At 32.4% G+C, this 15,000-nt stretch overlaps 1 protein-coding gene across 2 annotated transcripts in view; it reads right to left on the reverse strand.

The window, feature by feature from the left end:
• Window positions 1-15,000, reverse strand: part of LOC122631959 — a 73,069-nt gene that overhangs the window by 9,474 nt on the left and 48,595 nt on the right. For both annotated transcript variants that reach the window (XM_043818237.1, XM_043818236.1), the window contains exons 3-6: window positions 12,655-12,827; window positions 7,426-7,590; window positions 975-2,125; window positions 360-767 (exon numbers count right to left, since the gene is read on the reverse strand). In XM_043818237.1, the coding sequence (XP_043674172.1) occupies window positions 360-767; window positions 975-2,125; window positions 7,426-7,590; window positions 12,655-12,827 (1,897 nt within the window). The remainder of the gene's footprint in view (window positions 1-359; window positions 768-974; window positions 2,126-7,425; window positions 7,591-12,654; window positions 12,828-15,000) is intronic.

Genomic DNA, 15,000 nt, shown 5'->3' on the forward strand with positions numbered 1-15,000 from the left:
TTCGATCAATCGTTAAATCGATTAAATAAATCAATTGGTAAATCATTGATTGGACTATTGTTTAACATTTAACAACATTTAAATTTTGTAAATATTTCCGTTCATAATCCTTTCCTTTTTCGATATTTTAACACGTATCCGATTAATCGATTAAACCAATATTTAAAAAAGACCTTAAATCGAATAAATACATAGAGAAATTAATAAACACCAAATTAAATAATTAAATTGTCAATGTTAACAACAGTCCGATCGATGATTCGACTTTGGAAAATACATATTTTCTTCAATTTTTTTTTTTTTCTTTTGAATTTATTAACAAATAAATGTTCGATCGATGTTTGAAAATATATTCGTACCTTGGCGGTTTGGCAGGTGGTTCCGTCTGATTACTTTCCATATCTGCTAACGGTGTCTTTCTCAACGTTGTAATAATACGTGGTGGTTTTGGTGGTCCTTGAGCACCCCTTGTTCTTATGGAAGACAATGGATTTTGTTGTTGGACCATCTGTTCCTCGTTTATTGGGATTCGATGATCATTCGTCACGATATTCGGTTGGGAAAGTCTTTTAAATTCTGAAGATTGTTGTTGTTGTTGATGTTGTAACTGTAACTGTAGCTGTAACTGTTGCTGTTGCTGTTGATCTCTATTGGATAATTGAGGATTCGAATTTTGTCTTTCCAAGTTGGGTTTGTTCCTTTCATAAATATCGTCAGCTTGAGAGTCCCAGCCGCCAGTCGATGGTCTTGCACCATTGAGATTGTTACTGAAAATGTATGAAGAATGAAAATGTTTATTTTTATTTGTCAACATTTTTTATCGTGTTCGTTCGTTCAAAAACACAGAAACATACAGAAAGATAGAGAGATAGAAAGACAGACAGTGAGAGAAAGAGAGAGCAAGAGAGCAAGAGAGCAAGAGAGAGAGAGAGAGAGAGAGAGAGAGAGAGAGAGAGAGAGATGAGATGAAATACCTGTTAGCAGTCGCGTTAGACGTGTAAACGTTGTCCTTTCTCCGAACTGGTGCAGGCGTCTTTGCAGAGAAACCGTTCACACGGACATCTTGCGAGCTAAGGAATGGTTTAACAGGCAACGCATATATTGGATCGTTGTAAAGGTTTCCCGTGGGAGCGTACTCGGAGAAGATGATAGGTAGATTGCCACTGCTCTTTGTCTGTTGAAGCCGAGTAGAAACAGGTTGAGAGTAAGCCCGCATGTGATTGTGATTGTGATTGTGATTGTGATTGTGCTGTTGTTGATGATGATGCTGTTGTTGTTGCTGCTGTTGGTGATGTTGTTGTTGTTGTTGATGTTGATAATGTAAGTGATGATGACTGTGGCTCGGTACAGTCACGGAAGGTCTACCACTCGTTTGAATATCCAACTGAGATTGAAATTGCGCTCTGCAATTACTCAAAGTCATTTCCGTTCGTCTCTGATGCTTCTGTTGATGCTGATGTTCTTGATGCTGTTGTTGTTGTTGTTGTTGTTGTTGTTGTTGTTGCTGTTGTTGTTGTTGTTGTTGGCTACAGAGACTGGTTAGATTCGGATGAGAACGCGAATTTCGCGACTGCGCTTTAAATAGAGCACCCTTTTGATGATGATGGTTATGATGATTATGATTAGGATTAGGATTATGATTATGATGATAATGTTGATCTTGTTGGGTCTTTGGGAAAAGCTGATTGACTTGGCTCTGAGGATTTATAGATTCCAGTTGCCTGCTTTGTTGTTGTTGTTCTTGTTGCTGTTGTTGTTGATGTTGTTGTTGCTGATGATGATACTGTTCGTTCGAACGTCGTAATTGTTTTAAATTTTGTTCCTCGACTTGCACGTTTTCCGTTCTATTCTCATCTTGACCGTGTTGATGTATCTGTTGTTGTTGCTGCTGTTGCTGTTGCTGCTGCTGTTGTTGACGATGTTGATCGTGTTGCTGCTGGATTTGATAATTTTGATGAGATCGTTCGATCGGATTACTCAAAGTAGGCAAACCGTTCAAACGATTATAAGCCGCACGTTTTCTTGCAGCGTACTGTGCCGATCTCACTACTTCTCTATACATGTCCATGACAATGTGAGTGAAGGGTTTCGATTGCAGACGGGTACGGCAATACTCCGATATCACCTTAAACATAAATGTTACAAAGAAACGTGAGATAACAATTGTCGATGTAAAAGAATGTACGAAGTAACAATTTCTTCGATCGAATCGAACGATGTTTCCTTTTTCTTTCTTTCTTTTTTTTTTGTTTTCTTTTTTTTTTTTTCTCTTTAAATCAATTAATTATCTCTCCACAGAGATTTATTCCGCAAAACGAATTAATTCTGAAACGATCAATAACATAAGATAAGTTTCGTGAATTTATCGTTTATTACACGGAATAATCCAATTGGTCTTGGATTTTGAAACTAGCACTTTCAAACGTAGACAAACTATTAGTTCGAGGGGAACAATAGCTCCATGAGTTCTATAGATTATGATCCAACGTAGAAGTGACCCGACCCTGTTGGCCATTATCACTCCTTTGTATTCTCCAAACCTGCGAATGACGAACTTTCGAGACAACGCCGCGTTCGTATCCAAGACAAAAACTAACGATTAATACTACCTGCGAATGACAGAAATTATTTCACGGATGCGATTTTCTTAAGAATCTTTTCTTTTTTTTTTCTTTCTGTCCATATAAAAAACGTCTAACTTTATCATAAGTCTAGATATACTTTCTTTGTCGTTGAACGTACCAAAAGTTTATTTCGTAAAAGTTTATATATAAAATTCAATAAAAAAAAAAAAAGAAAGAAAGAAAGAAAGAAAGAAAGAAAGAAAGAAAGAAAAGAGACAAACGAACGAAAGAAAGCAAAGCAGAACAAAAAAAAAAAAAAGAAAAGATACAAAAAATAAGATAAAATAAAAGCAAAATATCACTTTGCAAGCACGTAACGAAATGTACGAAGAGAGATCCAAATCCCTATCATAACAAGTTATCAAATAGTTTACTTTAATTTATGCATTCGATTGAATATATCCACCTTCGCACGTTCCTACGCTCGTAGCAAATATCTCGGTATCACGCATATCCTCTTATCTAATATTGACGTAATTTTCCAAGCAAAACGAATTTAGATTATTATTACGTATACATGTATGTACGTTCATACATCCAACCATAAATACATACGATACTTATGTGCATAGATACACATACATACATACATATCATATGTATATTTGTTCTTCGATAAAATTGTTAATCGAGAACTTAAACGATGTACTTGTTTCTGTTCATCAGATCATCACACATCATATTGATTTGACACGCACGTGAAAATGATCTCTCTCTCTCTCTCTCTCCCTCTCTCTCTCTCTCTCTCTCTCTCTTTGTTTTTCTTTCTCTCTCTTTCTCTCTTTCTATACCCTAGAGGAGGAATTCAACTGACAAGAAGATACAGGCAATTGTCAGTGCATTCATCTGAACAAGCTGCGTCAGCTGCGATTATTTACAAAACCTTACCCGTTGAATATTCATTCATTCGTCGGCTCTGGCTGCCTAGGCGAACCAGACGCAGCGTATTGTTTCGACGTGAAATAATCAATAACGACGATAAATCACACGGTTCGCGGTACTGCATTTACCATTTACCAAGGTGTTTCTTTATCGGACTACAGTCGAAGGACATAGGCGTTTGCCGAAATTAATCTTTTCGTATTAATCGCTAAATCGTGGACAAAAATTTAAAGAGCTTTTGATTATTTCTTTATCTCTCTTTCTCTCTGTCTCTTTCTTTATTATTTATCCTTCAATAAAAATTTTCTTTTATATATTTATTTATTTATTTATTTATTTATTTATTTATTTATTCATGTTTTCTTTTTCTTAGATGAAATTTGGAAATAACGAAGACATGTTGCAAGATCTCTCGATTATCTCTTTCTTTCTTTTTATTTTTTGTTTCACCTTCGATAAGAAATTTTGCGTGCAAAAAATTAGTAGGAAGTAATTAAAAAGTGTCGCTCTTTTATTTTTATCAGACCAATCAAGGACACAACGCGTGTCGAAATCGTTTAATAAACGAACACGTTTTTCTATCTATCTATCAATTAATAATAATAATAATAATAATAATAATATTATTATTATTATTATTATTACTATTATTATTATCATTATTACTATTATTATAATAATTTTTTTTTTCCTTTTTTCTTACTTTTCCTTCCATAAAAAATTCATAACGAACTACTCGACCAACTTAAAGCGTCACATGCAAATGCTTCGACTCTGTGCTATGACCATGGAAACCTTCCTCTCTCTCTCTCTCTCTCTCTCTCTCTCTCTCTCTCTCTCTCTCTCTCTTTCTCTCTCATATATACGCATACCCACATACATACATACATATATACACACATCGGATAGATAATTCAATTAAAGCAGGCTTCCATGTCCGTCACAGTGAGAGTTCAAGGGCTCTATGCGATCGCGTTAAGTTCATCACGAGTACCCTCTCTCGCTCCTGACGTCTTCTTCGGGGCCTGTTAATTATCGTCATGGTGATTCTTCTCTCATATCTAATGTAGAACTTATTTTCTATTCGTCATTAATTCATTATATTTGTTTTTTCTTTCTTTTTTTTTCTTTTTTTATTGTTTATGGTTAGATCGTAAAGCTTTTCGATAAACGAACACTTATAGATCGTTCTCCTATCTTGTATTTATTTAGTTATTTATTTAGTTATTTATTCATTAAATATTTTAAGCGATAATTAATTGAAACTTTTCAATTATGTCGTCACGCATATATAGAAATATTAAACGTCATTAATAATCACTAGAAACGAATATAATTCAACGAATTAGAGAAATATTTTGATACGATGTACCATTTTTATTATTCCCGATTTATTCCTACGTGTTTCAAATTAAAAGACATATAATAATGTATTATAATAAGATTATTTTATAATGAGATTAATTTTTTTCTTTTTAATGAGACAAAAATAAAATAGAAGATTTCAAATGACACATACGAGGATTTAAAATAACATAAAATGTAAGATGAAGATAACTGATATACGAAACGTGAGGGAATTGAAACGACTTTATAAACCAGTCTAGATCATTATAAATTCAACTTGTCGTAATGCGTGAAGTTAAAAAAACTTTCATGAAAATGTTAAAAATGAAATTGTAATTGTAATACGTAATCGTGAATGTAAAATTATTCGAGATCGTAAGTGTCGAAAGAGGAAAAGAAAAAAAAAAAAAGAGAAAAGAAGAAAAGAAAAGGAAAAACAAAATGATTTTTTTTTTTTTCGGAGTTAGTTAACGAAACATTAATTCATGCGTCTATGAATAAAACAAGTCAATAATTTACGAGTATGATCTATGCGATAGTTAGTCAATGTTTCAGGAAGTATCTACGAAGAGGTTCATCAAGGATTCATAGGATCTATACGAGAGGATACGTAAATGATTTAGAGTGTGTTTACAAAGAAGTTAGTTGATGAACTCTAACTATTCCTTAAACGTGCTATACAAAGTGTATCATCGAATCATTTCATTCGTAGACACGTATTAATTTCGATCAGATCGTTAAATTTAATTTGTTAATGACTCGAGTATCGAACTTGATATAAATAAAAATAATATTACATAGAGATTATGATATAATATCATTGAATCGTTTGATTCGTAAATAGATTACGATGTAAATGAAAAATTAATGCATAAGCGTTTGTATTATAAATTACATTACTTTAATTAGAATATTTTCTATATATCTAAATAAATAAGTAAGTAAATAAATAAACAAGTAAATAAATAAGTAAATACATTATTTTTTAATCGATCATTTTAACGACACATACAAATACACACAAATATATATATATATATCTCAATTAAAAATAAATAATATATCAATATATTATTTATTTTTAATAAAATAATTTCATAAATAATATTTAATAAATCATTCAATAAATAATATATATCATATATTAAAATATTATTGTACTATATATACATATATAATATATAATTATTATACAATTATATAATTATATATTTATTAATATCATAATATATTAATATATATATATATATGTGTGTGGGTGTATGAGTATATATGTAAAAACGTTGCAATAAATTATTTCATTTTTTGTCATACCTATAGAAAGAAAACGGAAGAAGATAAGGACGAGTGGGTATCTCGTAAAATCTATATCGGCGTCGAAGGATTTATGCTTCGAAAACAGCGGATTCAGAGGATTTGAAAGATGAGAATGCACTATAGTCGTCGAGTGATATCGCCTAAATTATTTCTATCGGTCAATACGTTACTTTTTTGGCCATTCTTTTTTTTTTTTTTTTTTTTTATCGGAAAAAAGGCGCTCCGATATCATTCTTGTTTCCTTTTAACACAAGCACGACCTGCACGCGTACTATATCTTTTGTATATATATACACACACACACACACACACACACGTATATATATACAATTCTGTTTGTATTATATATCATTTTATATCATATATTTTTGTTAAATTTTGTTGACATCGAAAACAGTATCTTAAATTATTGTCTTCAAAACATTAACCACACAATATTCCTTTGAAACATTTTTTTTTGAATTTTAATATTTATTGCGCTCTATGAAAATTATATATTTAAACCGAACATACCGTGCGTGTATGTGTGTGCATACGTATATATAAAATCTCTGATAATTTTTTTGTAAAGTTACTTTTTGATAAGTACAAACGTCAGCTCCGTCCAAACTTTTTTTTGTCCTATTTCTCTGTCTCTCTCTCTCTCTCTCTCTCTCTCTCTCTTTCTCTCTCTTATTTTTTACCTTTCGTTTTTTTTTTTTTTTAATTCTTTTTCCTCGGTTGAAAAAAATATCACACTTCGCATTGACGTTTAACGTCGAGAAAAGCATCTCTCCAAGGACACGTCAGAAACGAAAGAAATTATCTCACGGAAGAAAACATATATATATATATATATTTTTCCTTTTACATTCCCTTTTCTCTTTTCTTTTTTCACGGATTAGCATTCCTTCGTTCTCGTTGGGCTCAGTAACGTACGCATAAATTACGACAGAAAAGGTCTGGGCGAATAAAACAAATGGAAACGTTCCGCGCGTAAATTTCAATGTATGTATATACGTATGTATGTATGTATGTATGTATGTATGTATGTATGTATGTATGTATGTATCTATACCTATATACACATACATGTACATACGTACATATATATACGTGAAAACTCGATGAGAAAGAAAGAAAGAAAGAAAGAGACAGACAGAGAGAAAGAGAGAAAGAGAGAAAGAGACAAAAGAGGTGTATGAGAGGGTGGAAAGGAAATAGGAAGGGAAAGGAAGGGAGATGAGTAAATAGGCGCCATTTTCATGAGACTTACGTCGAGAAGATTCATCAGAGAGGCACGTCGACGAGGATCAGGTTCTGTCATAGCTGCTAGGACCGACTGAAGGGCTGACGAGGGTGAAACCGAGACTGTACCAGTTAAAGCAGCTACTCTCGGTGTCGTGTCCAGCAATGCTCTCCCTAACGAATACATCCACATCTGAAAATATACGGACACGTACACATACAGTTGACATTATATAATACGAATTATTATATAATATAAATATGAATTATATAATATGAATTATTATATAACAATGGAATAATATTTTTATTATTTATAATATAAAATGATAATATCATTGTTATGCATTTTATGATATTTGAATGTATAGTTGAAATGTTAAGTCGTCGATGTTAAATGTCAATGTGCATTTTAATGAATGTTTAATTCAACAAAAAATTCTACGTTTAATTAATATCGTCACGTTATTACATTTTAATGAATCTTAATGAATAGAATATATATATATATATATATGTATGTATGTATGTATATGTATATATTTATATTTATATTCTATTCATTAGGGCACGTTATATAAAATTCACATACATTTTATATATATATATATACACATTTACGTGTAAATCACTTTTTAATTATATAAATACATAGATAATTAATTAATCGCCTACATATATGACGATAAAAAATAAATAAATAAATAAATAAATAAATAAATAAATAAATAATCTTTTCAACACGTACTTTCATTTAATTTAATGACTTTGACGAAATAAAAAAACAAAAAAAGAAAAAAAAAAAGAAAAAAAGAAAAAGAAAAATCAGATATCTTCGACCGAATTTAAGAAATTAAAATGTATAAATATAAATATAAATAGATACCTATATACATGTACATACACACACACATATATATATATATACATCTATCGCGCGCAAGTTCGTCCAGATTCGAACCGTCAATAAACTAGCGAGTGCTAGATATCGAGCATTAATAGCGTCGTTACATGTTCTCGCCTAGTTCAGAAATAGTAACGCTTGCTGACGATACAAAAGAACGTATCGATTATGTTCTCACCCAATACCTAAAGGGGAATGAAATCTTTCTTTCTTTCTTTCTTTCTTTCTTTTTTTTTTTTTCGTTTTGTTTTAAATACAATATCCATTATTATTACACGTTTTGAAATTTATTATAATTCATAATGCACAATCGGTATCGTCTTTCTCAAAATAATAAATATTTTGCGATAAATATTTCGTTGTGTAATATTTATTTTTTCGTTTGATTTCTTCGTAAATTTCGTTAATGTAATGTAATACTATTTTTAGTATTACAGCGAATAAAAAAATGTATCGTTAATTAGAATATTTCGACGTTTGTCATACCCTCGTCACATTTTTTACATTTCGTTTTAAAGAGTTCGAACGTCAGAACGAATTTATTATTTTTTGCTTATTTTAATTTGTACTTTTCGTAAATAAAGTAAAATGTCTTCCGTCGTAAGATGGTAAATTAATTATTTCTTTCTTCTTTTTTTTTTGTTTTCTCTTTAATTTCGCTTTAAAAATATCGAAGAACGTTCTTTTTAAAAGAGAAAATTTTCGATGAATTTTCTTATCGAGTGACGGGTGGATGTAAAAGACAAGTTACACATGTAACATGTCTTTTATAATGTCATTCTAACGCAGAGGATGACAAAGTCGTGCTTGAAGGGCCTGCGTAATGTTTGATCGCGTCATTGTTCTCTTTCTTTTTTAGTGTCGTTAAACCTTGTGAAAAATGCCGTAAGCTATTCTCTCTAGTACGAGTGCTTACATATATATAAAGATATATATATATACACAAATACAGATAGAAACGCATAAGAATCAGTCTTGCAAATTATACTTCGTTTAAAAGCCTTCACGAAGAGACATAGTATCTTAGCGAACTTAAAATGAGTTTCTTGAGTAATTATAACCACTGTTTGTCAACCAATTGTTTGGCTCGCAAATAATTAATTTTTGTGCGAAGAAAAAAGAGAGAGAGAGAGAGAGAGAGAGAGAAAATTATAACAACATCTCGCAATATATATATATATATATATATATATATATTATTATTAAATAAATTTCGTTAGTGAAATTTGATAGTTTACGTTGCAATTAAAACAATGCAATTAAAACAAGAAAATGTTAAAAGAAAAATTAATGAAAGAAAGAAAGAAAGGACGGACGAAAGAGAAAGAACAAAATTATCGTAATGCATAAACACTGCAAACAAACAAAACAAAAAAAAAAAAAAAAATGACGCAAAATAATTTTGCTTTAAGGCAGCACAAATTCGCCTTAAATTGATTATTACGATATAACGGGTGTTGCAAACGATCGAGATAAATCCTTAGATCGATAATCGGACGAAACACGAATAACGAATACTACTCAGTTTCAATTTAATTCCTTTTTACGACTAACAATCCGAACCTATTAATAAATGAAATTTTACGAAAAAAAAGAAGGAAAAAATGATGAAGAAAAAGAACAAGAAAAAGAAGAGGAAGAAGAAGAAGAAGAAGAAGAAGAAAAAGATTTCGGTGCGCGTAAATCTGATGGATAGAAAAAGAGAATGGATGAGTCGGTTGGGTAAAGGGGGTTGCTTGAGGTGTTTGCGGGGGTAGATGGCACGCGAACGTCCCACTTTCGCCGTTTACACTCATCCCCAAACCCCACCTTTCGTTTCATTCCTCCTATCTATCAACGACACGTTTTCCTTTTCTCCATTTTTGTCCTCTCCTTTCCGTTAAATCTTCTCGCTCGTGTATCCTCGCCATTCGACCTTTTACCAGTACCAGTACCAGTACCAGTACCAGTACCAGTACCAGTACCAGTACCAGTACCAGTACCAGTACCAGTACCAGTACTAGTACCAGTACCAGTACCAGTAGTAGTACCAGCATCAGCACCATCTTTTTTCAGTGTTTTTTTTTTCTCAACGTTTGCATCTCTATTCCTCTACATTCTACCAGCTCTTCCTTCTCCTCTTCCATCTTTACCACCCCCACCATTACTACCACCTCCTTCTCCACCTCCCTTCAGTACCACCTCCACCACTTCCACCTCTTTTCAACAGCATTTCTTCTTCTCCTTCTTCCACCTTCTCTTCCGTCGACGGAAAGGTTGGCCTCGTTCAGAGGCAGAGACCGTATTTATCCGTTCGCAGATTAAAAGGCATGAGAACAAACGGCCTCACCGAGATAAATAAACTCCGAAGCGTTTCGGCCGCACACGTTCTCTTCTCTTCCGCTTCTACTCCGTTCTGCTCTTCTCTGCTCTTCTCTGCCTGAGAAAAGTCGCTACAAATTGCGTGACTTTCGCGTTGGGATATTCATTAGACTCGTGAAAAAAGAGACAGGGATGAGGAGAAAGAGAGAAAGAGAGAAAGAGAGAGAGAGAGAGAAAGAGACAGAAAAAAGAAAAACCACGAACAAAGGGTCGGAGGTGGAAAATAGGCGAGTCTTTGAAGCGTTTTTCTACTACTTTTTTACTCTCACTCTTCTATTTTTCTCTTTTCTCTCTCTCTTTCTATTTTACTCCTCTCTCTCTCTCTCTCTCTCTCTCTCTCTCTCTCTTTCTCTCTCTCAACACTTATCTTTTTTTTTGTTTCCTCTTTCGCAATTCCATCGTCCGGAAATCTCGTCGTCATTCTTATCCTCGTAGAAGTCATAAAATAATTCTTTTTTTCTCTCTCTCTCTCTCTTCCTTTTTTTGTAACGTCATACAGTTTACACAATAGACGACAAACACGCATACATATATATATATATATATATATATATATATATATATATAAAACATTCCAATTATTTTCACTTCGTTTTTCCTTTCTTTTTCCATTCTGGATCTTCTTTGTCTTCCATCATAAATTCGTTGTTAAATATATCACATAGATAAAAGAATTATCCTATTCTTCCTTTCTCTTCATCTTTCTCTCTCATTCTCCATCTCATCGATTTTTATCAGTTTGAAATCGTTTACACGCTTTGCTTATTTACGTTATTCTCTTCCCGTATTTGTTACGGCCTCGAGACCGTACACTACGCGAAAGAACGTCGTTCCTCTGGCCATACGTACGTACGTGCGTATAGATGTACATATGTATGTGTGCATATATATATATATATGTACCTACGTATGTAGGATAGATAGGGTCCGTTCACGAGCCAACAAATATTAATTATCAGGGACGCGTTGAAACGTTGTTTACACGGCACGAGTAAGGGTAAATTTCCGCGCCGGGTCGCGTAATTCCGCGCGAAAATCGTTTCACCAAGAACGAGGAGGATAATGGGTTCCTGGTGACGTAATTTTCTTGTTCGATTTCGATAATGAAAAAAGAGGGGAAAAAGAAAGAAGGAGAAAAGAAAGAAAAGAAAGAAAAAGTAAAGACGAACTCTTTCTACAACGATATCGTCATTTATGATTTATGAAAGTAGAAGATCCAATTGAAAAAATGAAATCTGAAGTTTGTATTCTTTTTTTTTTTGTTTTTTTTTGTTTTTTTTTTTTTAACGAAAGATATTATATATTATGAAAAAATGAAAAATAGGACATACATACACACAGAAATATGTATATAATATATGTATATGTATATGAGAGCAAAATTTAATGGCATTCGATGAAAAGAAGAAGGAAAGGAAAAAGGAAGATAGAAAAAGAGACATACTTTCTTTTCTTTATTCTTCCTCCAAATCTATATATCTAGATTCGTAGAAATCAGAATAAAGTAACAAACAAACAAACAAACAAACAAACAAACAAACAAACAAACAAACGAGTATCAAAACAAAATTAAAAAGGAAAATCGACAAACCTTCAGCGATCAAAGCGCAAAAATAAAGTTCCGGTGAAAAATGAATGTAGACTTCGACTTTATTACGATATATTACGTAGAAATACGAAGGAAATGATTTTTATAAATGAGATCAGAATTGAAGTTGGGAGAGCGAGTGTCAAAGGAACCGAGAAAAAGAGGAGAAAATCAAAAAAAAAAAAAAATAAATAAATAAATAAATAAAAATAAAAAAGAAAGAAGAAGAAAAAGAAAAAGAAGGGAAAAAAAGAAGAGGACGAAGAAGAAGGAGGAAGAGGAAAAAGAAGGACAAAAAAATACAAAAAAGAAAGAAGAAAAAAGAAAGAAAAAAAATGAAAAAAAAATAATAATAATAATAAAAAAATTAAAAAAAAAAAAAAAAAAAGTAAAAGAAAACGTACCTTTTCCGATTCTGTATCCGAGTATACACGGCCGGGTCGATATTCTGGCGGCAGATACGCTCGTGCGGTTTCCGGCGGTGCAAGTTGCAAGAAAACTCTACCACGTGGTGTCAACTCCAAAGTGTGAGGAGTGACTACCGGGCCCGTTCGTGAACCACCCACGACACCACCGTCTACAACAGAATATAAGAAATATCGAACGGTCAACGAATCTTCTATCTACGATCTTCGATCATAAAAAAAAAAAAAAAAAAAAGAAAGAAAATCTTTCTTTTATTTTTTATTTATTTATTTAATTATTTACTTATTCATCTTTCGTACGCTTTTTCCTCTCTATCCTTTTCCTTATTATTTTCTAAAGATTATCTTATTTTTCTTTTGAACATTTCTTTACTTTTATTTTTCTTTATTTTTTAAATATTTACAGTCTGCAAATTTTCTATACTCAAACAACGTAAGCTTCAGTGTTATCATGTTTATCATTACTCGCGACAATATTTCTTTTTCTTTTTCTTTTTTCTTTCCGATCTCTTCTTTGTTTAATTTTCTCTCTCTCTCTCTTTTTTTTCCCTTTCTTTTACATTCATTATTCCTTACCATGTTTATAATCGATCCTGTAAAGTTGTACGTATCAAAGAATGTTAAACTTCATCCTACGATCTTCCTTGTTACTTACAACAATATCTTTTACTTTTATTCTTTCTTTTTCACATTCAAAGAACTTGCTCCTACGTTTATAGTCGAGCCCGTCAATTTTGTATATCCCGAACAATATGATAATCTTCGACTCAACGAACTTACACCATCGTTATTTATAACAATATCTTTTTTTTTCCCTTCTTCTTTCATTTCAAAGAAATTTCTCCACCTTTCTACCCTCGATCACAATCTCAAATAATTTACAATGGTTCGTGTGAATCAAAAAAAAAGAAGAAAAAAAAAAAAAAAAAAAACTAGAGAAAGAATGAAGACGAAGAAGAATGAATAAAAAAATATAAAATCGTCTCCAATATAATAATCAAACTTCATCCAATTTCGAAAAGTCCCATCGAAACCATTGAAAATGATCTACGAACTAAGATTAAATTCCCACCGGGGGTATCTCTATACATCTCTCGTATTCACCTTCGGGCGATTCGTGAAGAAACTTGAAGAGAGAAGAACGGAGTCTTTATAAACAAAGTTGTACTGTCGCAGGTGTGCCAGTAAAATTTTCTCGGGGAGACGTTTAAGGGATTTCCTGGAAATTACAGCGGTCTTATTTATCGCTCCTAGCCTGTGGCCTACAATCTCTCCGATCATTTATTATCTCCGTTCGTCGTCGCTATGCTTGCTTCCAACCCCCACAGCTCACCTTCACCCCTACCCCTACTGCTACCCCCATCCTCATATCCCCTATCTAATCTATATGCCTTTAAATCGTTAAGATCCTTTAAATCGTAATTTCCCAACTTCTCTTCTCGGTTATGTTCTCTTCTGTTTTATTTATTTCTATCCATTTATTCATTTATTTATTTATCTTTTCCCAATGACTGAGTTTCTTTTTTATCCAATGAACAAACGACTTCTGAAAAGTACGAAAGGAAATTGAAACGACGGAAACGGGTCTCTCTATTCCCGCCAATTTCGATCGGTAATCGCGTTTTCTACGCTCATTTAATTTTCTCTCACCCTCTTTCTTTCTATTTTCTATTCCATTCGCGATAACGTTGTTTATAAATCCTGAATAAAAAGAAAAAAAGAAGAAGTAAAAGAAAGCAAAGGAAAATGGAAAGAGTCTTCCTGATTCCTTTCACTTGATTTTTTCTTTGCAAAAAGAGAAAAAAAAAAAGAAAAGAAAAAAAATAAAATAAAATGAAAAGATAGAAAATAAAGACAAAAAAAAAACAATAAAAGAAAAAGATAAAGAATGAAGATGGGGAGAGTTAACGAAAAAAAAAGAAGTTGTAAATTACTGCGACGTTTCGAGGATTCCTTTTGGATTAACGCGTGAATCCTAGCAAGATCTCTATTAATTCGAACGAGGCATATACTGCATATATATATGTGTGTGTGTGTGTCTATGTGTAAGAGAGAGATAGATAGATAGATAGATAAATAGATAGAGAGATAGAGAGATAGAGAGAGAGAGAGAGAGAGAGAGAGAGAAATACCGGCTGACGGGAAAATCGTCGTAAATTCCAGAGGCATTGCGAGCGTTAATCCATGCGTGTCAGAGACATTAACAGCCTAATGGCCGGTAAAGCATCTTGACACGAGAAACATCCTAAATCTCTTCAATATATACCTCATATTATTATAAGTACTTCGACTTAGTTCTATGAAAGTCGAAAAATATTGAAACGA

Source organism: Vespula pensylvanica, chromosome 9 (assembly GCF_014466175.1).
Source record: "Vespula pensylvanica isolate Volc-1 chromosome 9, ASM1446617v1, whole genome shotgun sequence".
NCBI lineage: Eukaryota > Metazoa > Arthropoda > Insecta > Hymenoptera > Vespidae > Vespula > Vespula pensylvanica.